This window comes from Asterias amurensis, chromosome 13, assembly GCF_032118995.1.
Source record: "Asterias amurensis chromosome 13, ASM3211899v1".
Lineage (NCBI taxonomy): Eukaryota > Metazoa > Echinodermata > Asteroidea > Forcipulatida > Asteriidae > Asterias > Asterias amurensis.
The window spans coordinates 4,591,679-4,616,010 of NC_092660.1; the positions used below are offsets into that span (position 1 = coordinate 4,591,679).

General features: G+C 37.1%; 2 protein-coding genes across 4 annotated transcripts in view; one reads left to right on the plus strand and one right to left on the minus strand.

Annotated features, from left to right (window-relative positions):
- Positions 1-5,204, minus strand: part of LOC139946062 (phosphatidylinositol 3-kinase regulatory subunit alpha-like) — a 43,400-nt gene extending 38,196 nt beyond the window's left edge. For both annotated transcript variants that reach the window (XM_071943660.1, XM_071943659.1), the window contains exons 1-2: positions 5,016-5,204; positions 573-1,152 (exon numbers count right to left, since the gene is read on the minus strand). In XM_071943660.1, the coding sequence (XP_071799761.1) occupies positions 573-864 (292 nt within the window). In that variant the 5' untranslated portion in view covers positions 865-1,152; positions 5,016-5,204. The remainder of the gene's footprint in view (positions 1-572; positions 1,153-5,015) is intronic.
- A 192-nt stretch (positions 5,205-5,396) lies between these two features.
- On the plus strand, positions 5,397-22,904 carry LOC139946245 (EF-hand calcium-binding domain-containing protein 14-like). 2 transcript variants are annotated; one of them, XM_071943866.1, is made up of 13 exons: positions 5,397-5,485; positions 6,205-6,353; positions 6,689-6,852; positions 13,609-13,721; positions 14,578-14,652; positions 15,587-15,688; positions 16,078-16,239; positions 16,674-16,853; positions 17,422-17,553; positions 17,927-18,128; positions 18,541-18,591; positions 19,504-19,593; positions 19,827-22,904. In XM_071943866.1, exons 2-13 carry the CDS (start codon positions 6,232-6,234, stop codon positions 20,006-20,008), a joined length of 1,575 nt encoding a protein of 524 aa, XP_071799967.1. In that variant the 5' UTR covers positions 5,397-5,485; positions 6,205-6,231; the 3' UTR covers positions 20,009-22,904. The 2 variants fall into 2 exon arrangements, with proteins under 2 accessions (XP_071799967.1, XP_071799966.1); XM_071943865.1 differs by lacking the exons at positions 5,397-5,485; positions 6,205-6,353; positions 6,689-6,852 and adding exons at positions 8,544-8,795; positions 9,710-10,047; positions 10,819-10,967.
- Positions 22,905-24,332: the final 1,428 nt, after the last annotated feature.

Sequence of the window (24,332 nt, forward strand, 5' to 3'; positions counted from 1 at the left end):
ACAAGTGTCATGACCAGGATTTGAACCCACTCCCTGATAATTGTAAACCTCCAGATTTTGAATTTGATGCTTTTATTCTAAACCACTTGGCCGGCACACCAGGCATTAAATTTTACTCTTAAAGGGGGACAACAGTATACCTCATTAGGACAATGTAAAATTGTCTCAGTGGAACTTCGCAAAGGTCACCAAAGCAAAAAGCACAGGGCACCAAGACAGTTGCTGTGGGTGCTGTTGGTTAACTCAAGGCCTGTGAAACCCTATAAAAATGTGCCACAAGGTTTAGAGCTTTAGAGTCTCATTCTACTTCGGGGGGGGGGGAACCTTCCACATCAAAGGGCACCAATAAAACATAGAGCTGAGTAAAAAGAACAGCAATAGGCAGGCCTGATATTTCACAGAGGCAACAAAGGCGATTGCACCCATGCCCTTTAAATGTTCCAGTAGAAATTTACAATTCGTTTCAGAGGGTACCCTTCACCTCAGGAGAAAATGCCTTGGTGCCCATGCACTTTCAAAACGAAGCATACATGCCAGAATAGGATTTATATGCTTGTAGAATGGATACTTACTTGTTATAGACTGTCTGGTTATAGAGTCAGCACTGTCTCGCATGACGTCAACTCTGGGGACCTCTTGGGGCATTACAAAGTACTTGACGAACGTCCCCGGGAAGATTCCTCTTTCTTGGGTTCTCATGTTGACGCCTTCCAACCACCCTGTCGGCTCCTCGAGGGTCCCTTTGAAGCAAGCCATCTTAGTGGGATTCTTCACTTGCATTATGTCCCCTTCTTGCATCTCAATATCTTGTGGAGCCTTCTTCTTGTAAGGAAACGCAGCGATGTATCTCACCGTCTCCTCCATTTTGCTCGCGTGAAGTGTTTTACTTTCTATTCCGTTTCAAAAATGTTTCTGATCAGAAAAGTATATCTAGTCAAAGTTTATTCGCACAAAACTGGCACGTGTAATTGCTGCATCAACACATTGTAGATTGACAAATATTCCATATTTCAGACTGGCTGCTCCAAACACATGATTTTCAAAATGGTCCCTTATTGTTCCAAAGAGTTATCCAAAATATTTAAAGAGGGCTGCCAACAAATTGTGTACAGTCAAGTCTGCTAGTCTCCGCCGTGCTTGAATTTGCAGCTCCTGCAAGATAAATAAAAAATATTATAAATGATCTGGAATTATAATGCGCACATCTCTGGAAATCAATCTAGGTACATGTACATAAAAAAGGGTATTCTACATGTATGTTTGTATATTTCGTTTGCGGTAACACCATGTGTGTATCTACTTGCCAGGTAGAGTTTGTTCTTAGAGAACTGTATCGCTTTTAATACTGCCGCGGAGTAGATAATCGGAGGTTCGGGAGACTTCTTAGTTCTGAAAAGAACCGTCCTGCTTTTTAACAATTACCAGGGCAGATGGTATAGAAAATAGACTGGACTACAGTACTACTCTAGCTTATAGGATCGTAATTAACATGTTCAGCACATGTGACTAGCGAAAGTAATGTGACTTCAATTCCTACATAGTGTAACAGTTGATCAACAACCACTGACAGGACAGAATGAAATCAAGCAACCGCACGATTGTTAAACCAGAGAGGTGGACAGTGCTAAACAGGCAGACAGGAAGTTTTAATGTGATTTTTTTATTTCATATTACCTACGGATATGTCATTAGAGTCATCTCATTCAATTTTGCATGGCCTCGCATCCTACTTAATTACCCAATCAGATGCGTGGTTACGAAACCCGCGTCTGAAAATAATGAGCACTTGACAGCTTTCACGTTTGACATTTAAGCCCGAATGGTTAATACATGTAGGTGTTCATGGTATATCACTTTTTTACAAATTGATTGATGGGGCTTTTGCTGGTAGTTAACATTCAACTCTGTCTTCATACAGATTTTGTATGGTGAAAATGATTAAAATGTGTAATTTATGGTATCAAATTATATTATTAGGAATGACATTTGGACCTTATTTTAGAAAACAAAGATTTTATTGAAAAAGAAGTTCCATAAAACCCTCAAATAAAAAAACACGAAAATTAAAAATGGATTAGTTTTTAATGAAAAAAGTATTATTAAGGGCAGAAATAAGAGGTAAGTTAACAAATTTAACAATACCGCCAACCTGCCCATAAAGAAAGCTCCTTTAAGCACGATTTGTTTTCTTTCTTTTTTTTACGAAGTTATTGTTTCAGGTTTGCTATTATAGTCAGCAACCTTTCACCCTAACACCACCTCTCAACTTGCCCTGCAAGAGCTACACAAAACTGTGTAACCTACACATTATTGCTTGAAGACAGTGGACACTATTGGTTAGGCCTGGGCGAATTATTCGAATATCCGGTTAATGGCGAATAGGTTTTCCTATCCGTAACCGCGAATGCCTTTTTTTTCTTAACCGGATATCCGCATAGGGCGCGAATACCTATTTACAAACCGGATAATTCTGTAATTACAACCGAGTAACCGGATATTCTTTAATATCCAAATATCCGCGGACGTCGGGCGACAACTGATATGAATGTTTTGTCTGAATCCTTATGAAACTTCTATTCAGACAGCATAAAACAGCATATATTAAGTATTTAACTATGCTCACCTCCGTGAAGAGTTAAAACAATGACATTTCTGACGTAATTTGTTCAAAGATTACAAAAGTTTTCCTTCACGTAGAGTCAATCACGATCAAAAGAAAAAGCAAATCGCCATCTTTAAATTAGATCCGGTCATTTTTATGAATGAACCGAGTGACACTGTCTAAAACTAATATCAATCCGCCCAAAAGATCTCATTCACAAACGAACAGCGCCCTCTAGCGGCAAAAAAAATTTTTTTTTTAAACAGCGCCCTCTAGTGGCGAAAAAACTATTCGAATATCCGGTTAATTTTGGATAGTTGGCCAGCGGTATCCGAATAACAAAATTTCACTATTCGCCCAGCACTACTATTGGTAATTGTCAAAGACCAGTCTTCTCACTTGGTGTATATCAACATATGCATAATTAACAAACCTGTGAAAATTTGAGCTCGATTGGTCGTCGGAGTTGCGAGATAAATTTGAAAGAAAAAAACACCATTGTCACATGAAGTTGTGTGCTTTCAGATGCTTGATTTCGAGACCTCAAGTTCAAAACTTGAGGTCTCGAAATCAAATTCGTAGAAAATTACTTCTTTCTCAAAAACTATGGCACTTCAGAGGGAGCCGTTTCTCACAATGTTTTATACTATCAACTTCTGCCCATTTCTCGTTACCAAGAAAGGTTTTATGCTAATAATTATTTTGAGTAATTACCAATAGTGTCCAGCTGCCTTTAAAATGCCATTTCTTCAAATCAAATGTAAATATTAATTTTTTTAAAAATGTTTTATAATTTATTTGCTAGTGGTCGAGTGTAACTTTATTTGCCTATTATTATTACTGGTTGTGATTGTTACCATCAATGCATCAAAAAGATACATTTTTAAAATCAGGGCTATTTAAACTTTTTTGGGGCAAGTTAAACCCAGAGTTTATTAGCCCGGTTGGGTACTTGTTTAAATGCTAAGAACATGGCCTGGTCAGGAAGGATTCATTTTTATAATCTCAATGGTCAGCAATCTTTTTCAATTAAAATACTATTTTTTCAAAACAAAATTTCTGATTTAATTTTTATCAAATTTTATCATATTTTATCATTTTTTATTAATTGATCAGAAAAGAGCCCTATTCAATTACCATTTTTTTCTTGAAAAAGAAAGTTCTTGATTCAATTGTAAAAAATTTGATATTTTTTTATCAGAAAAGATTAGCTTTTATTATATTGGTGGTGGGTAAACTTCAAAATTACAACATTTTTGTGAACGTAAAAAACAAGACTTGTAAGCAGATTAGTCTCTTTTGTTGGTGTGTGGTCCTGAAAAGAAAAGGAAATTTTGATTTAGATTTGCTGCAAGCCTGAAGCCTGCGTTGATGGTCCGGTGAGGTGTTTGCAGGATTTTACCAGGGCAGTTGATACTCCCTGCTTGGTAGTCATCACACATCTTGAATAAGCACCCTTGTATTTGCTGGTATATTCACCGTTGGTTCCTGCGGAGCCTGGACTCTTACACCAACTTAACAAATACATTGTTCTTTATAATACACAAAAATAATACACAATCTATTGCACCATTGGTTCCATCATTCACTGTCTTGCAATATAAACAGCAAGCTGGCCCAACAAACGTAGTAATTTATGGAGCTGGCAATCGCTCGATGGACATCGCTGAGCCATGGAGGGTCATGGTGTTTACTGATGCGCTTAATCACGAGAGCTGATACAATTCCCTGGGATGACCACATTACTCGTTTGCTGCGCTTCTCGTTTTCTGGTGCTGATTCACGTTCCGCTGTGTGGTGGCTGGCGCTGTGCTGGTGCTGTGAGCAAAGAAACTGCATTGACCAAAAAGCACTTGTCGCGCTTACACATCCGCAACACCGGGCACCGATATCAATAAAAGTGATCTGATTGGGTGAATTTTTTTTTTTTTTTTTTTTTTTGCAGTGTTTGGGGTTACAAAATTACTTGGCCATTTTGGGTGTGGGCCGGTACGAATTGACTTGGTGGGTATGAAATGACCTAGGTACGGCAAAATGATTTCAGTATGAATGATATTTTGGATAACTTTCTGTATGGCGCCCCCACTTTTTCACTCATTTTTACAAAAAAAAGGGATATCATTATTGAGGTAAATTAGAATTAGAATTTGTAGATACAATTATTTCATATCGATGAAAAAGTGGTGGTGCCATACAGAAACTTTTTGCGATATTTTAAGTATGAAGAGACTTTGGTACTAAGTGACCGACATCATCAATGTGTTACTGGTCAGCAGTCCCCAGTGATGAGATGTCATTCTCACTCTCCCCAGGCAGGAGTCAAAAAAGAAAAATGGGAGTGCAAAAAAAAAGCAAGCACTAAAAACTAAGCAGACAACAAACTGGTGGAACTACGAAACAATTCCATACATACCACTTAACAAATCCAGTTAAAAGTAGCTCAAAACATTGAGTAGCATCCTCCAGACATCTCCTGCATTTTTTCCTCTTCTCTTTTAAAGTTGTCAGTTTACATTCGTTGTGAAGAAACACTTATTTATCAGAAAGTATTTTGCGGCTGTCTTCTCTTGATTGAACAGGAAACAGCCTTACGGAAGAACCTGCAAATAAAGAACTGGTACCCATTATTGTAACGGCGTAGCCTTGTATTTGGAAATGGAACCATGGAATAATGTGCGGATAGTCAGATACCCCATGCCACTTGTATCTTTATTGAGCATGTGGAAGACTTCTTGGGTACCAGACATTGACAACCCTCAATGGACAACAGAGGGCGCTATATAAGTTGACCGGAAGGAAATCGCAGTCGTGGAAAAATCATATTATTGTTTTTTCGGAAGTAAAGTAGAAGTTAGAAGAGCACAGGAGTGAGTCAAGGCGCAGGTAAAAACTCCCTTTTTAAAGTAAACATTTCTTTAAATGGGTATTTTTCCCCAAGACCAAATAATTAACTTGTTTGATCTCATTTTGCGTTCTTAAAACACACAAACAAAACACGAAGCAGACGACGTGACCAGTGCCGTGGGATGACCGCCGGGTACATGCTACATGGTTACCTGTGTAAGCACAAAAATTCGCTAAGCAAAGATCAAAGTATTGCTTAACAGAAATAGGTTCACAATAAGTTTTCGCTGATGTGACTGATGCCAATTTCTGCTCGGCATGCAAAGAAGTTCTTGAAGTAGTTTTCTGCTAACCCCTAAAATTAAAAACAACACTAACTAAACAGCTTTATTATGAAATTTAATGTAGTCCCAGGCTGTGAGCTGAGGACATAATTGTAAATTTGCTTACCACCTCGTTCTCAGTACTATCATTCAGTCAAATTCATAACTGTATCAGTCAGTGGATTGGGGATTGGAAGGACCTGTTTTCGAGGTGCCCAATTCGTAGCGCATTTTCTAGTGTGCCTTAAATTTAAAAACAGGCAACTCTCAAAACCATATGGGCCCATGATTATAATGATTGAAGATACCTGCGCATTGAGACAGATCTAGAGTACTCCAATTGTGGACATGAAATTGTCCCCAAGTTCTCCCCAAGTGGGATAGTTTAGATGACAACACACTCTTACTGCATCTAGTTGTCTGTTCATTTTTCAGCTTGGCTGCACACCCATTCCCGCCAAGATGTCAGGATTGGGGAAAGATTCCAGAAAGATGCTCCTCAATGACATGGAGGAGATAGATTCAGATGAGGAAGATGTTTATCCGTTAACTCAGATCCCAACAGCAAAGATTTCCAGACACAGGTAAGAATCTGAGAAAACATCTTTCAGTTCACCAAGTCACCAAAACAAGCGGGTTTGAATCCCGGTCATGACACTCGTGTCCAAATATTACATTAAGTTTGCATGTGGCTGATGCCCGACTCAATTTTTGCTAAGCAAAAAATTTCTCATGCAGTATTTTCTGTTAAACAGCTTTATAAAACGGGCCCAGTGCAACAGACCGCTCAGCCATTAACGTGCCATAATTGGAGAAGGAGAGGTTGAGCGTTAAAAATCAAAATAGTTCCCCTGCTGTTTTGTTCCCAAATATAACTTTACCCTCCTAACACAATCCAATTGGTCACTATTTCTAACAGGAGGGTCAGGGGCCAAAGGTCAAGAGACACCTGTACTTGCAGTGGAAGGTCATTGATCTTGTTCTTCATTGTGCTGCTGATGATCTGTGCATGTGGGACACTCGGATACCTTGTGTTTCAGCTGAAAGAAGACATCAAAACGGTGCAAGGGCGAGTCAAATACTGTAAGTAACATGTTTTTTTATTATTATAATTTATTGGAAAATCAACAATCAAATAATAATAAATGAAGTATTTCAGCCTTGATATATTCAAGTTCACACATCGATAAAATGAATTTTCATAGGTATTGTACACAAATAAATATTTTCCAAAACCTACACACTGTCTGTAAATTTGCAGGTTTTTAATAATATTATTATTATTTTCCCAACTTAAAAGAAAATATTTGTAGAAAATAACCTTATGACATTACATGTATTAGAGTTTCTTTGAACGATTTGTTTTAACATTACTTCTGTTTGTTAGAGGTTCATATTAATTTTTTACATAAATTCATATTAATTTTTTACATAAATTAACTTTATTTGTAAAAATGTGCACATTAGTTCTTGTTTACTGAAATAAACAATTGAAGTGATAACTGCTTTTAACTTTGTTTGGGTGTTTATTTTGTGAAGTGTTCAGTCAGGATGTTAAAGATTGGGTAAAGGTTTAAAGACACTGGACACTATTGGTAATTGTCAAAGACCAGTTTTCTCACTTGGTGTATCTCAACATCCATATGCATAAAATAACAATCCTGTGAAAATTTGAGCTCAATTGGTCGTAGAAGTTGCAAGATAACTACTGAAGGGAAAACACCCTTGTCACACAAAGTTGTGTGCTTTCAGATGCTTGGAAAATTACTTCTTTCTCGAAAACTTTGTCACTTCAGACAGAGTCATTTCTCACAATGTTTAATACTATCAACCTCTCCCCATTACTCATTACCAAGTAAGGTTTTATGCTAATAATTATTTTAAGTAGTTACCAATAGTGTCCTTTAACAGACATTCTAATTGAGTTGAACATACTACACATTCCTCTGCTCCTATGCTCACACTTGCTAAGTGGGCCCGAATTTGTATATCTGCTTAAGCAGAAATTTGAGCTAACCACCACACAAAAAATTTGGTTTAACCAGAATAAGCAGCCACCCAAATTACCATGTCTTACCATGGTCTGACATAGCATACATTTGCTAAGCAATAAATATTTAAGCAGTTCTGAAATTGGGCCCTGGACCCAATTTCATATAGAACTGCTTCAGCAGAAAATGGTGCTTAATCAAATGTCTGCTAAGCAAACAAAAGCAGGATACATTTGACATAGTACTTTGACTGTTAAACATATTATTTTGGTAAGCAAAGTTTTGTTGTGCTTAGCCCATTTGTAAGTTAAATTGGGACCCATGGTTCCTGCCTCACTTAGACACTGAACCTTATTGGAAAAAGATTTGGTTGTGTAACTTTTGTATCTATAGGGGATCACAACTAAACAAGAAAACAGGTTTAAATTAAAAACAGTCTCAGCTAATTTTGTATTGTTTTCTTTATTGACATACACCCCCCCCAAAAAAAAACAAAAAAAACAAAAAAACAAAAAAACACACACACATGTAGCATGGTTTCTCATAAACTATGGCTAGTGTTTTGTTATTACCGTTTTATGTTCTATTGAAAACAAAATCATGCGATCATTTCAAGTTATCAAAATAAGTTATCAAAAACTAACTTAAAATTTACAGGAATGGGCGGGTCCGAAAAGATGACACGCGTAACAACGTCGCCACGATCCTATGCATAGAGGGCGCTATACCTGATACACGGTCAATCAATTTTGACATATTATTCTTGTGCAAAGCCGCCCCACATTGCGTGTGTTTTTCAACGCTGTGACCGTGAATTACCGTGACCAATCCGCCCCATTACACACTCGCGACAAGCAATAGGGGGCGAGGTGGACTTGGGGCGAAATGTTGTTAGTATATTTTGTGTATGCGTAGTGTGCAGCACAGCAAACGCCATCCGAAAGTGGTGAAGATCGAGAGATTAAAGCTTGCTGTCGAACTTCGACTCGAAGAAGCATTTATAGATTAGAAGTCATACATTCTCGTTTAAATAAGGTAATGTTTTCCGTTTCTCTCCGTAAATGTTGTTATTGTCTGTAAAAAACTAAGTGATAGCGTGTGGCAGGTTAATTATTAAAGTTAAAACATGTTCGGATTGATTCTGATGATGATGAGTGACTGATGTGATTTACTTTTTTATTTTTTATAAAAAATAATGATTTGGTTTTTGGGATTGTGAATGACAAGTTAAATGCCAATATGAACTCCCTCCTACAAAGTACAAATGTCCACTCCAACAGATCCTTGGTCCTACCTGTACCATTAAAGTATTTGTAGCTCCAAGAGATTTGTTTTTTTAAATAAAACAGTCACACTGGTGTTTGAACTACATGTAACTAAACTTTAATAATACTGTTTATCATCCTTACTAAATTATAAATGTGAAAAGGTCGTACCTAAGCAAAGTAGTTCAGCAATGATTGATTGACGATCGTCCTAACTCAAGTCTTACCTGACCACCTGCTTACCATGCTTGCCTAACTTGCCTAATCCTACGTGTAATCCTACCATGTAATGTAATTGACGTTTTTTTAGTCCGACCATTGCTAATCACTGATTTTACAGTAGAGAGTAGTAAATGTTGTAACTTGTAAATTGTATTGTAGTTGAATTACTTTACTTAACCACAATTATTGAATTGTTGTTTATGAATCATCTAAGTTTTGTATCAATCAATGTTTGTATCTGGAGAGGGATTGGCTGTTTCCAGCTTGGCATTTATGTACATTTTGTTCATGTAGATGGTTTAATCCAATGGATGCTGCAAGTCATCACAAATGATGACCAAAAAAACATTTGTAAAGCTTTTTTAAAGTCCTATTAGGCCCTAAATCATTCAAAACTAAAAGTTAAATATTACTAGATTCACAATTTATTTATCTGTGTTAATTATTCTTTGTATTAAATAGGTACACAATGTGGCACGTGGCTCAGAACAAACTAAGGTAAAACGAGGTCTGAATGTGGTCACAATCTGGTGCTGTTTCCTTTGTAAACATCCCGTCAAACTGGAGTTACAAAATCATATTCCCGGCCCGGTGCCGGGTCGGACAAACGGTATTAAAAAGATGAAAAAGAGGAAGGAGCTAGATGCACTTCTATTGAATAACATGAACGGCAAGAAGATCAGTAAAAGTTGCAATGGTAAAGAGGGACACGAGTTGCTCCGTAACGAGGCAAGCTGGGACTCCAATTCCACTGAGAATGAAGACTTTTTTTCACCACCGAGGAAGCTGATGATCAGAACGTAAGAAACTCGTTTTTTTTTCTTCACATTCTTTTCACTCAGAGTGTTTGAATTCAAGCATGCGATTTATTGCAGGAAGAGGAAACAATTAATGCCCTCTTTTCATGTCTGTGAGCCACTCAGTCAAAGTTTAACTTGAGTCAGTGCTCGAGTTTTAGGAAAAAATCCACAAGACCAAAGTGCTTTTTGCTCAAAATGTTAACTGGAACAGAATCATTCCAACAAGAGTTTACACAGGCCCGACACTTAAAATACAAGTGTGAATTTGAGCCCTTGGTTGAGTTACTCTAGAACTTTACCTTTCAGTTTAGATTACTTTCAAACTGGTAATTCTTGTCCCAATTAGGGGATCCAGATGGCCCAGTCATGGTTTCTTACCCTGCCTACTACTTCTGTGGACCCCAGTCCGAATCCCACCTCAGCCCGGAGCCTTGGCATGTTGATTGGGTTTTCAGTCCCTACCTGATTGCTTGTGTTCCCCACAGCTAAAGCTGAACGTTTTTAATATCCTATTTTCCTGGTATTGGCGCTGATTGTGGCAAATAAAATACAAATAAACTTTTTAAGTCGTACTAACTTTTGGCCAGTTTTAGTTTAAACAAAAATATGTCAGAATATCATTTCAAAGAATATATCATTTATGAACTCAAATACTCATTTTTGTGACACAATGTTTGCAAAGAAAGTTCAGTTAACAGTTTAGTTGAATACAATGAATAACAAAATCAAAATACTTCATCAACATTAATATTATTTTTATATTTTTTGCAGACCTCATCGCTGGCGATTTTGTGCCACCTGTGTCCAGCTGGGTGTCTTTGTTGTCATGGTAGCATGTATTGTCGTTACTGGTGGTCTTATATGGATGCACCTAGATCTCAAACAAGACTTGGATGAACTCAGGTTGCGCATCGCTAAAGGTGACAAACAGGTCCTTGGGGTTGATTTCACAAAGATGTTAGGACAAGTCCTAACTTAAGACTAGTCCTAGGAGATAAAACAGCTTTTTGGCTAGTCTTAGTAAAGATGAGTAACTCGTCGTAACTCGAGATAAGACTAGTCTTTACTCTTTGTGAAATCCACCCTTGGTTATTTTGTAATTTAGCACGTAACAGTGTCGAGCAATTTTGTATTGCCAACTATTTGGGATGAACATATTTTTGAGTAGCAACATTGCATTTTGTGTAGAATTTTGCTCTGCGAAATCGATCACTGTGTTCATATTTTGAAATCAATGTACAATTAAATGATACTGAATTTTTATGTTTAATCATGATAATAGACCCTTCCCATGAATATGTAAATTGCACATAGCGCGTGTGCACTAACGTTTTGGTTGGCAAAATGAGGGAACATCGCGCTGTTTTGTACACGGCTAATGGGTGCGTGACGCTGACGCTATTGCGCGTCTGCTTAGTGCACAACTCTATGGCGTTTGCCAACCAACAGGGTCTGTGCGCATGCGTGAATGTGATTAGCATATTTCATGGGAAGGGTTCATTGTGGCAGGCCTGGAATTTGGTTTTGTGAGAGGGCAAGGCAATGTTGAGTTTGCAAAGAGCACCCCAATTGGAAAACCATCAAGGGGTGGCATGGGTGGCTAGTGCGCAAAGGGTTCGCATCCCGACAAAGTGATCGTGGTTCAATACTTTGCCAAAGAGGTTTTGTCTCTTGGCCCTCCGGCTTTCCCTAGTAAATGTTTAAAAGGTGTGAAAGGCTGCCAGAGGCAGCTTTGAATGCTTGCAACCTGAACATGTTGTAGCTGTGCAATTCAGCTTCCCTGCTGCCAGTTAGCATGATTAGCCTCCCAATGTATGATTATAATTATTATTAAGCCTATGGGAGCTTTTGAAGGACAGCCAAGGCCAAGACCAGGGCCCAATTTCATAGAGCTGCTAAGCATCAAAAATTTGCTTAGCATGAAATTTCTTCCTTGATAAAAATAGGATTACCAACCAAATTTCAATGTGATTTTCAGGATGAGCAAACAACAGCTGAATACCAATAACAAGGAATATGCAACCAATTGAAATTTGGTTGGTAATCCTGTTTTTACCAAGGAAGAAATTTCATGCTTAGCAAATTTTTGTGCTTAGCTGCTCTATGAAATTGGGCCCAGGGCAACAGAGGCCATGCCCTCTGTGTTATTGAAGTCCTGACCTGGATATTTCTTTTCTATAGTGTAGTTGGAATATTGCATGGATTTTGTATATCATCAAATCTTTTACACACGGCACGTAAATATTATGAAAGTGTACATGGCTTGATTCCAGAAATATAATTCTACGTTCCCTTCATTTTCCTGATGATAAACCAACTGTATTTTAGTGATTCATTATTTCCTGTTTGAACCATTTTATTCCTAAGTTTATGGTTGTAGTTCGTATGATTATCATGTTAAGGGTCTAATGTAACTTTTGTAGGACAAAAAACACAATGTCCACAGATTTACACTAAACTTACACAGTTTGAAGATAATGATAGTAGAAAGCTTCCCTGAAAATATTATGTGCTGAGGTGCTGTAGTTTTTGGGAAATGAGTAAAACAATGTCATGAAAATAATTTACGTCTCATGAGACAAAAATTATTTTAATAATTTACAAACCTATTTTCATGACATAGTTTTACTCATTTCTCAAAAACTACAGCACCTCGGTAAGTAATATTTGAAGGGAAGCTTTCCACTATCATTATCTTCAAACCCTGTAAGTTTAATGTAAATCTATGGACATTTTGAAAAGGTACCCGAATCCTTTAAGTGACCTTTGTACTATTCACAATTGGATTTCCTCACATTTTTTAGCAAAGCTGAAAGTTACACAATTGTTATACAGTTAAACACAATCGTAAGTTAATCTGTACACAGCTGTGATGATTAGTAACATTGTATGAAAGGTACCATTTGATGTGCATTGTTTTCTGAGTTATCAAGCTTTATTCTTATCAGCAGATCAAGAAGGTAAAACTTACATGAATTATATACGAGTGCATTTGATTTGCATAAAAAACAAAGTCTGCTGGTGCTTTTAGTGATTTATATGAGTATATTTTCATGTATATTCAAAATTGTAGCTAAAGCTTTAACGCAATTGGACACTTTTGGTAAATAGCATTGTCCAAAGGCCCACACTTCGTGTATCACAACTGATATAAAAAATAACAAACATGTGAAATTTTAAGCTCAATCGGTCATCCAAGTCGGGAGAAAATAACGGGGAAAACCCACCCTTGTCAGCACGTTTCGCCGTGTCATGGCATGTGTTTAAAATAAATCCGTAATTCTCGACAACAGGAATTGATAACTGTTTTAATGTTTCTCAAAAAGTAAAGCATTGCATGGAATAATATTTCAAGAGAAGTCTTTCACCATTACCTTCTGTAAACCCTGTAAGTCATTTGTATAACTGTGAACTTTTTTTTATACTAACATCTATCAAACTACCCAAATGAGACAATTATGGAGCTTATATATAATAATAAAAGCAATCCATACCATTGGGAATTGTTTATCTTATCTTTACGTCTAACGCAATTTCTTATTTTGCCGTTTGATTTTGCAGTAGAGTCATCGTTAGAAACCTCAACAGAGCAAGCTTCTACAGTCAGTACACTTCTTTCCAAAATAGAGCAATTACAAAATCTACCTGCGCAGATAAGCAGCATTAATAGACAGGTAAAGTGCAGAATAGATTAGTTCATTATCTTAGGATTTGAATCTGTGGTCTAGTTGGTAAGACACCTGCTCTAGATTGGCTAAAGGTGGTGGGTGTGAATCCCACCCCGGTAATATGCCTGGGATTTTTTTTCACAGAACGCGGGTAAAGTACCAAGTACATAGTACTTAACACCTCGGTGTGTTGGTAAAAACTAAATAAGATTCATTATATTGTGGGTACATCCAGCATGGAATTTCATCTTTAGGAGGGAAATGCCATTTCTTTTTGCAAAGAGCACTTCCATTGGAAAGTCTATGGGAAACTATAGAAGGGGCACCAAGGCTAAGACCAGAGCCCAATTAATAGAGCTGCTAAGCACCAAAGTTTGCTTAGCATGAAATGTCTTCGATGATAAAAACAGGATTACCAACCAATTTTTCATTTGTTGTCTGTTGCTTCTTACTGGTATTCAGCTGGTGTATGCTTGTCCTGAAAATCACGTGGAAAGTTGGTTGGCATTCCTGTTTTTATCGAGGGAGAAATTTCATGCTAAGCAAATTTTTGTGCTTAGCAGCGCTATGAAATTGGGCCCTGGCGCAACAGAGGCCATGGTCTTGTTGTAATTCCATGCATGGCACTATACATGTATGTGAACAGTGTGTGGTTAGGGTCAGATTTAAGCACTAGGATTCTTTGAAAAGGTTGAAGAGGAAACCTGTGTCTAAGAATCCAACAGCTAATGCGAAATATTTTGAAAGTTGAGGGGGAGGCGAAATGTGTTATTATTTGTTTTGTGTTGTCTTTGTATTGTGTACAAACAAACTTGACAAAGTTTGTTGAATGTAAACATATTGTTCTCCCTTTTTTCTTCAGATCGGTGCTTTGAATTTATCAAGTCAATTACAAGTTAAAATAAAAGCAGATTCTCGAATAGGAACATTAGAACAAGTGAGTATTCTTCAGACTTCACCCCACCCATACAAACACACAAGAATATAATATTTATTATAAAACAAATTGAAAATGAGTTGAAACTAACAGTTCTTTTCTGAACCACCCCAACTCATTAGAGATAGTCACTACATGGTGTTACTGCAAAACCTTTCTATATCGTATTTCCACCATGCAAAGTTTCAAATCCTACTTATAAATAAGTAATTGTAATTAACCTTTCGTTCTGTACTAATAACAAAAACAGTGAAGTCCCTAAATCCAGAATTACAAGAAGTTCCCACGATCCACTACGCAAAAGTAGAAGTGTTTCAGTTTCCATATGTAAATGTACTTTCGGTCTGAACTAGGTAGTTTCCAGATTCCCAATCAATCTACACCATGGCAGTAGATACAAACAGTGAGACAAGTGTTCCTATCTATGTATGGTGTTGTTTTAATTCAACCCCAAATCATTGTTAATTATACCCAGTCGTAAGTTTCCTTTGTGGTTTATTATGAGATGAAGAGCACCTGTTAAATGCCATGTACACCTTTGGTAATTGTCCAAGACCAGTTTTCTCACTTTGTGTATCCCAACATGCATCAAATAACAAACCTGTGAAAATTTAAACTCAATTGGTCGTCAAAGTTGCGAGATAATAATTAAAGATAAAACACCCGTGTCACACGAAGTTGTGTGCTAAAAAAATCAAATTCTGAGGTCTCGAAATCAAATTTGTTGAAAATGACTTCTTTCTTGAAAACTACGTTACTTCCGAGGGAGTCGTTTCTCACAATGTTTTAAACTATCATTAGTTCTCCATTACTCATGATTACTCATGTTACTCGTTACCAAGTAAGGTTATATGCTAACAATTATTTTGAGTAATTACCAATCATGTCCAATGACTTTAAAACCACAATATTTGTATGAATCTTTCTGTTGTAGACTACAGCCCAGTTTGGAAGTACAATGCAAGGTGTGCAAGGACTACAAGCTCATCACTCTGAGCAGGTCGACACACTAACAAGCTCCATTGCTGGCCTACAGGTACGTAGATACTCACAAGACCCATGGCCAAATCCTAGCGCCTTTTTAGAACTTTGCCTTTCATATTTCATCTCTGACTTTTTGTTTTGGGTTAGTTGTTTTTCGAAACTCATTGGTCATTTTGTGTGATCTTTACATATTAAATTATGGAAATTGTTTTCAACACTTCTGATGTGAGTTTTGAGTTTCTGATTCATGGATTTCACCTTTTCTAAGACACTGCAAAGTTTTTGTCATCATTTTGGGAAAGCTCCATTAAAGCTTTCACGAGTTTCGCCACAACAACTTGGAAACTATACATCATTTTCACCAGTGGGTGTGTTTACATTGTTATCGATATTTCAAATATTGAACATTTATTGTGGTAACTTTATGTTTGGCTTCTACAGTCAAGTCTCTCAGACCTCCAAGGAGAAGTGACTAAGATGCTTCCAACAACCCCTCCACCATCTGAATCTACTTCTAGACCTACACCTACACCTGCCAATCCCACCGCTGACACCAAAAGTCCAACAATGTCCACTGACGGTGTCATTCAATCCCTACAGCAGGTCAGTAAAACCCGTGCCTGATTTTCATAGAGCTGCTTAAGCAGAAATAAAATTACTTAACAATTTCCTGCTTAGCAGAAATGAGAACAACACCAGTCTCAAATTGTACATGTGACATGCTGGAAGCTAGCCGGTCTTAAACAGTTCCAGCTGGTCTTTATCAACCGTTTAAACGGTTTTGAGGTCTCAAAATCAAGCATCTGAAACCACACAACTTTGTGTGACAAGCATGTTTTGTCTTTCATTATTATCTCGCAACTTGGACAACTTGAGTTCAAGTTTTCACAGATTTGTTATTTTATGCATTTGTTGACATAAACCAAGTGAGAAGACTGGTCTTTGACAATTACCAATAGTGTTCAGTGTCTTTAATGAGAGGGTTAATATTGAATCAGATTTTGGTCACAAATATAATTATTGTTGGTATTGTGTAGGGTCTTGGTGGACTGTCATCAGCTGTTGGCCAGCTGAATGACTCAATGGTCTCAGTCGAGCTTTGGAAACAAGACCTTATGCCAAGAATCGTGGCTCTGGAATCGGCTTCTTCTAGAGGTACACTTGATCTGAACTTGGCCGAGAAAGTCAACCAGCTTCAAACACAGGTCAATGCACTGGTAAGCCAAACACATGAAGATACCTTTTAGAAGCAGGGGTTGATTTCACAAAGAGTTAAGACTCGTCTTACCTCAAGTTAGGACGAGTAACTCGTCCTAACTTAGGATAAATCTTAAGGTCTGCATGCTACAGTGCAGGGTTGGGACTCGTCCTAAGTCCTAAGATTAGTCTTAAGTTAGGAAGAGTTTTGTGAAGTCGATGGCAGGTCACAACCTCACAAAGCTGTTAGTTCTGTTTAGCAAAATAATGTTGCTGAGCAAGAAGTGAGTGGGGGTGCCAGTCGCAGCAATGCCAACTTTATGGTATTTTGTCTGGTAACTATTTCTAAGTAATATATTTCTGTGCTTAGCAAGTTGTTATGCTTAAAATGCCCTTTTTTTTGGGGGGGGGGTGTAAAAGTGTTCGAATTGACAATTCTTGTTTCTTTTAATTACACTGTCTTTGTGTTTTATGTTGGGTAACTGTATTGTGTCAAGAAGTGGCGCTATCTTTGCTGTTAATTTTATCCTCAAATGCTTCTGTCAGGGTAGCATCGATCAAATTCACTCTGAATGTTATTTAAAACAGATGGGAAGTTTACACAACCAGACAGTAGAGTCAGGAATCCAGGCACCCATTCACACAGCAACGAATGAGCAATCGGCCTGGCACCAAGACATGGAGTCAAGGCTCCAGACAATACAGAACAGACTCACTGAGGTAAGATATGATTCATCAATTCCACAGTAAAAAATACCGATTAGCTTTATTGTTTGGCAGCGTAGACATAGGCAACCTTGCTACCCTGGGCAGTGCGCTGTATCGATACCTCTCATCACTAACCCTCTGATAGAGATGCACTGAGAAACAACGCTGAGTGGCTCCTTAAAAGTGACTTAATTGAGTGAGAAATTACCTCTTTTTCTCAAAATTTACGTTACCTCAGAGGGAGACGTTTCTCACAATGTTTTTATACTATCAACAGCTCGCCATTGCTCATTATCAAGTAAGTTTTATGCCGACAATTATTTTGAGTAGTTACCAATAGTGTCCAGTGCCTTCAACAGAAATATTTTATCTTTTTTACTTGTAGCTGGACCTCAGTGATCTGAGTGCCAATCTCCAACGTCTCAACACGACCCAACACCAGATACAGGATGCTTTTGAGTCGTTTAAGAAGGAGAACCTGAAAGCAATCGCTGACCTCCAGCATGAGGACACTGGGCACTGGGGTCGTCTTCTACAACAACACAATGATATTTTGGATCTACAGGAAGAAGTGGCTAGTATACTTGGTAGGTGAAAATAACAATAAAAATAACAAAAAATACTACAAGTACTTAAAGTAGCATGCAGCATCAGAGTCCAGCTTTCTCCAGAAGACGATCAGAGCATACTGATCGAAACGTTGAGTTGAAACCAACGGTTTTTTTCAGAACCACCCCAACTCATTAGAGATAGTCATTACATGGTGTTACCGCAAACCTTTCTATATTAAATCTGAGGTCTCGAAATGGAATTCGTGGAAATTACTTCTTTCTCAAAAAACTACGTTACTTCAGAGGGAGCCGTTTCTCACAATGTTTTATACTATCAACCTCTCCCCATTACTCGTTACCAAGTGAGGTTTGATGCTAATAATTATTTTGAGTAATTACCAATAGTGTCCACTGCCTTTCATACTACGTTATTTATATCTAACTTTAGGTGTGACTGAAACTCCAGTAGAACAGACTCATGATGACATATCCAATGCAGGTAACGTTATAATCCAAATTAAGTTCAAAAGAAAGTTTGAGATTAGGTGCCAATGGGTAATATAATTCTGGCGTTAGGATTGCATAGAATTATTGAATGTACATGTACTGTTTGGGAGATACTGACTGTTCAACCTCTCCTCATTGGAACGTGAATAAAAATTTAAAAAAATTCCCGTTATATTAAAAAAATATTTTGTTTCTTTCTCTGTTCAACGCCAAATTATATTTCAATAAGTTTAAATTTCAAACACAAAATTGTCTTCACAAAATTTATGTATATCTTTGCCAAACAAATGTTTCTCTAAAACTCTCAATATCAGACATAATATTCTTCCCACTTAAGTCAGGTTTCAGATTTGTTTGCTAGTCCCTGTGTTTCTGGTTCACGAAGCAAGGACCGCTTGCATTCTACAGTGTCGAAGTTCACTTATGAGGCATCCTTTGTTTTTCTTACCAGAAGTTTTTGGATGTCCAATAATAGATGATAAATAATAGAGGTCTATCAGAAGAGAAATTAAGTCAAATCTTTATTAAATATAATGCGCCCTTTTTCTTGTCATTTAAGTCTGCTCTAAAAACATTTTTGACAAGTCTTTGTTATGGTTTGTGATTTGTTTATTCTCAATTTTAAGTCTTAATGCATCTTATTGTGTATTATTTTTACATTTGTACAGGTATATATCTATTATTGTTGTACCAATGTTTTCAAATTGCTATTAATGTATTTTAATCTATAAGCTAATGTGTGTTGTAATCAATAACCAGTATTTGTAATAAGTAAGTGCATTGAAAACACTTGTTGATGTAGACACTATATAGGAAATAAATACTATTATTATTATTATTTAAGGAGCATGACAAATCCAATTTCTTATTGAAACACATGTGGGTTTTGTCTTGCGCACTCTAGATAAATCAGTAACAACAGAAGTAAGTGCTATGTCTTCTACAACTGACAATCTACAGTCCATTACAATTGAAGGGATTTCAAGTCTAAAAGGTAAGACAAAATCCTTTTAATTTTTTTTTATTGAACTCCTGCAGATCCTTTTCATTTGAAGTTTTGTTCACATTAAACACAGAAATTAGACACGGAAATGCCGTCCACCTCAAACTCTAAAAATTGAAACAAAAATTCCTTCTTAAGACTACATATTCTCTTTCCCTGATGCAATTATTTCATCAATAAAATCTTCCAGTTTACTTATTCATTTTTTTTGGTTACATTCACAGAACTAGAAATAGAATTTTTCAAGTGGGATAAAAACTTTGACGATTCGGTGTCTTACGACGAGCTTAAGGATTTCCTTGGACCTGATGCGCCAACTAAAGACGTCTTGATGCATTATGACAAAGACGGAAATGGAAAATGGAGTCTTGCTGAGATGGAAACGGCCCTTGGGATCCAAGAATAATGAGCTGTAATCATAGAAAAAGAACCTGGAGAAGGCTGGGTGTGTCAATGTGCGTGCGATTTTGCTGTGAGACCAAATATATGGACGTGCGTTCGACATTTTTGTATTGAGTGTACGACAAAAAAGCATACCATGTGACTGTTCCATGCATCAAATTAACGGTCTATGTGCGTTGCCATTTTGCCAGACATGCGTGTCACATGATGAACATTTAGCCATACACTTAGTCATGTGATGATCTTTATGTCATACACGCGTGTCGTGTGGTATCAATATGCGGAGTTCACAGACGACACCGAGGGCGATTGAGCTTAGCGCTCTCTGGGTTATTGTGATCAACAAACTCTTCATTGACGCACACGTCACAATCTTTGAAAAAATAGCGCCAATGATGAATCTCTCTAAAATTCAAAGTGCTTCTGTAATTTAAACTCCCCAATACTAGAGATGAGTTTTCTTTGTATGCAAACTCAGCGTTTGTCTTCCATCTCCAGTACAACATGCAAGTCTTGTGCGTTTCCGAAGCTTTTAGTTTTACTCATGGGTTCCCACTTCAATTACTTCTGAAGAAAATAGTAATGTGCGCTCTCTGGGTACCAAAAAGTCTGAAGATGCACAAACTTTGCAGTCAATAGACAATACAATAATCAGGACCATATATTGTGGGCATTATTTTAGTTGATTGTAATTATCCATTGTAACAATATAATGATATACAAGTCTTCCATTTAAAGTATTGGAAAACTGTCTGATATTCCTTTCAAGTTGATCCTTCCCTACTAACACCATTTCCTCAATTGGAGTCAACTGTTTTGGGTACAATTTCATACGAATTTGCCAAGCACTAACAAATCTTGCTTATTAGAAACTGGTTACCAGCCATAAAGTTTACATTGATGCAACTGGTGCCCAACTATTTCTTTGGGTAGCAAAGAAATTTGATAAGCAGTGTTTTCTGCTGACAGCTTTTTGATATCGGGCCCACATTGAGTTGCTGTACTAGACAACATATATTTCTTGAATTGTTAACCAGCATTATAATCATGTGTAATACAGTGTTTAGGTTTCTGGAATAGGATAGAAACCGACGAGAATGTAAAGGTATCCGTAGTTTTAGTAACAAGCGCTAGGAGATAAAAACAACTATTAAAGGAACATGTTGCCTTGGATCGGACAAGTTGGTCTTTGAAAAGCGTTTGAAACCGTTTGTTATGGAATGCAGATGGTTAGAAAGATATTTTAAAAGTAGAATATAAAGATCCACACAAGTATCACTCGAAATTGCACGATTTTCCTTTTTACGTCGCGAACTAACATGGTCAAAATTTTGTGTCCACAAAATGGCTGACCGTGTTTCTTCCGAGGCATGTTTGTGTGGATCATTAAATTATATATCTAACGATTTGAATTTCATTTAAAAAAGCGGCTTCAAACGCTTACAAAGACCAACTCGAATGATCCAAGGCAACGAGTTCCTTTAAGTTGATGCTATTGAAGAGAAGTGTCAAAGTGTGCTATTAATAATGACCTACATAGTTTAGAAGTATTTCTAGACTTATGTAGTTCATATAGAAAAAACACCTGTGTGAATGGTAAAGTATGTGTGATATTTATTGTCAACTGTTTCCATTGATTTAACAGTGTGCCATGTATATTTTTGAACTGAGTAAATGATAAATTGGAGGTGGGGGGGGGGGCGTTATTGTCAGTACTCGTAAAATATTCAAATCTTAAAGTAAGTATCTAGATTAAACAAGTTAACTATGCTCCATCTATGTTTTTTTTTTTTTTTTTTAAAGCTGTTTTGACTGCGAGGTTCAATTCAGCAATATATTTGGAGTGTTTTTTAAAAAAGTTATTGCCTCACACCACTGCGACAATAAATACGTAGGATTTGAAACGTGCAACTATAATTAGGGGAGATTTGGGGCAGCACCATTTCAAAATCTCTTTTGAGTGTTGGTGGTGGTTATGAAATAGAACCAGTGGTTGACTACTGAACGGTTCAATCAGGATGCTCCGATCGTCTGTATTCTCCGACGATCAGAGCATACTGATCGAAAAGTCAAGTTGTCAGCCCCCAGTTTCTTTTCATAGTATGCCTGTTATAGGAATGTGTTGTATTGTTTATAATGTACATTGTTTGTAAATATATAAAGTGGTGTATATAATGGATTATTTACAATCAAGGTACCCTTAGAACTCAAACATTATGGGCCCAATTTATAGTTTAATCATGACGTTTAGAAAATATGTATGTTATAGTTTTTGTTGATTGTTTTTGTTTTGCTGTTTTTTGGTAACGTTATAAGAGTGACATCTTATGTTATTGAAGTCTTTTTTACTTTGTGGACATGGTCATTTATTATAAGAATCAAGATCTGTGACAATCATTATTGAACTGCATGAAAAGTGTTAGAATATTTTCCCATTTTAGAAAGTTGTGATCACTGATCAGGAAGTGTTTGTCGTAATGTTACAACCTCCAGCCCTCTCCACATGCACATCGGCAACGCGGTAGGGATTGGGTTTGTTGGGTCTTGCTAATGTCCTATTATTCTTTGGTCCAAGTTGAACAAAGAAACATTGTGGGGTCCATTGGTCTGATTTAGAAGAACCCACATGGACCCTCCTGTAAACTAAGGACCTATCTTTGTTCTCCAATTGTTTGGACTTTATACCTCTTAAGATTTTGCAAAATTGAAGGGGTTGAAAATGCAAGTGATAATGATAACTCTATTGAAAAAAAAAAAAAGTCAAATTAGAATATTCTAGTATTTAATTCCCACAACCATAGTAAGCAAATAATGATGTAAATAGATATAGAAAAGTAAACAACGATGTATTTTCAAAAACCATGTATAGTTGATTTTTATTACTTGAAAAATAAACATAACCAGTAAAATGAATAAATGTCTTAAATGGCCGTCATTGTTTTAGAAAAGTACACAATTCTGTCCACTACCTTTGGACCTACAATGGTAGTCTGGTTGGTGTCTTGTCTCACCTTCCACCTATGGGACCCTTGTTCGAATCACACAGGGGGGCATTAAGTGGATTGGGTTCACAGTCCCTTCCTGACTGCGTTGGTTTTCTATCTGGGGTTTTCCTCTCACATCTAAAATTGAAATTTCTTCATTGTCTTCTCTTCTTGTTTGACTCCAATTACAGCGTTGAGAATTCACATCCAGATATAAAATATTCTGTCCGAACATCCAAGGAAATGATACACGACTTATTGTTTATGCCTTTTCCTTTGTAGATGTACCCTTTTTATCCTGTGTTAATCACTAATTGATTAGTTTTTCTCCCTCTTCCAACAACTGATGATTTTGTCTTTTGTGCTTCCAAACTTTTGTGGTTAAAGGAACACGTTGCCTTGGATCGGACGAGTTGGTCAAAACAAAAGCGTTTGTAACCGTTTTGTATATAATGCATATGGTTGGAAAGATGTTTTAAAAGTAGAATACAATGATCCACACAAGTTTGCCTCGAAATTGCGTGGTTTTCCTTCTACTGTGCGAACTAACACGGTCGGCCATTTATGGGAGTCAAAATTTTGACCCCCCTAAATGAATGGCCGACGTGTTAGTCGACGAGGTAAAAGGAAAACCACGCAATTTCGAGGAACGTTTGTGTGGATCATTGTATTCTACTTTTACAACATCTTTCTACCCATATGCATTTTATAAAAAACGGTTACAAACGCTTTTCAAAGACCAACTCGACCGATCCAAGGCAACGTATTCCTTTAAAGGCAGTGGACACTATTGGTAATTACTCAAAATAAGGATTGGCATAAAACCTTTCTTGGTGACGAGTAATGGGGAGAGGTTGATGGTATAAAACATTGTGAGAAATGGCTCCCTCTGAAGTGCCATAGTTTTCGAGAAAGAAGTAATTTTCCACGAGTTTGATTTCAAGACCTCAGATTTAGAATTTGGGGTCTCGAAATCAAGCATCTGAAAGCTCACAACTCCATGTGACAATGGTGTATTTTCTTTCATTATTATCTTCCAACTTCGACGACCAATTGAGCTCAAATTTTCACAGGTTTGTTATTTTGTGCATATGTTGAGATACACCAAGTGAGAAGATTGGTCTTTGACAATTACCAAGAGTGTCCAGAGTCTTTTAAGAGCCAATAAAGGATGATCTCAATATTTCAACTATTACCTTTTTATGGCCAAATAGACATTGTAGATACCGGTTAATAATCATTTTACTCTCAAAATTTGCGTTTAGTAACGAATAACTCGAGTCAAAAATGCACCAGGCCGCGTGGCTTTTTCAGCCGAGAGTCAAAAACGGCTTATCAATTATA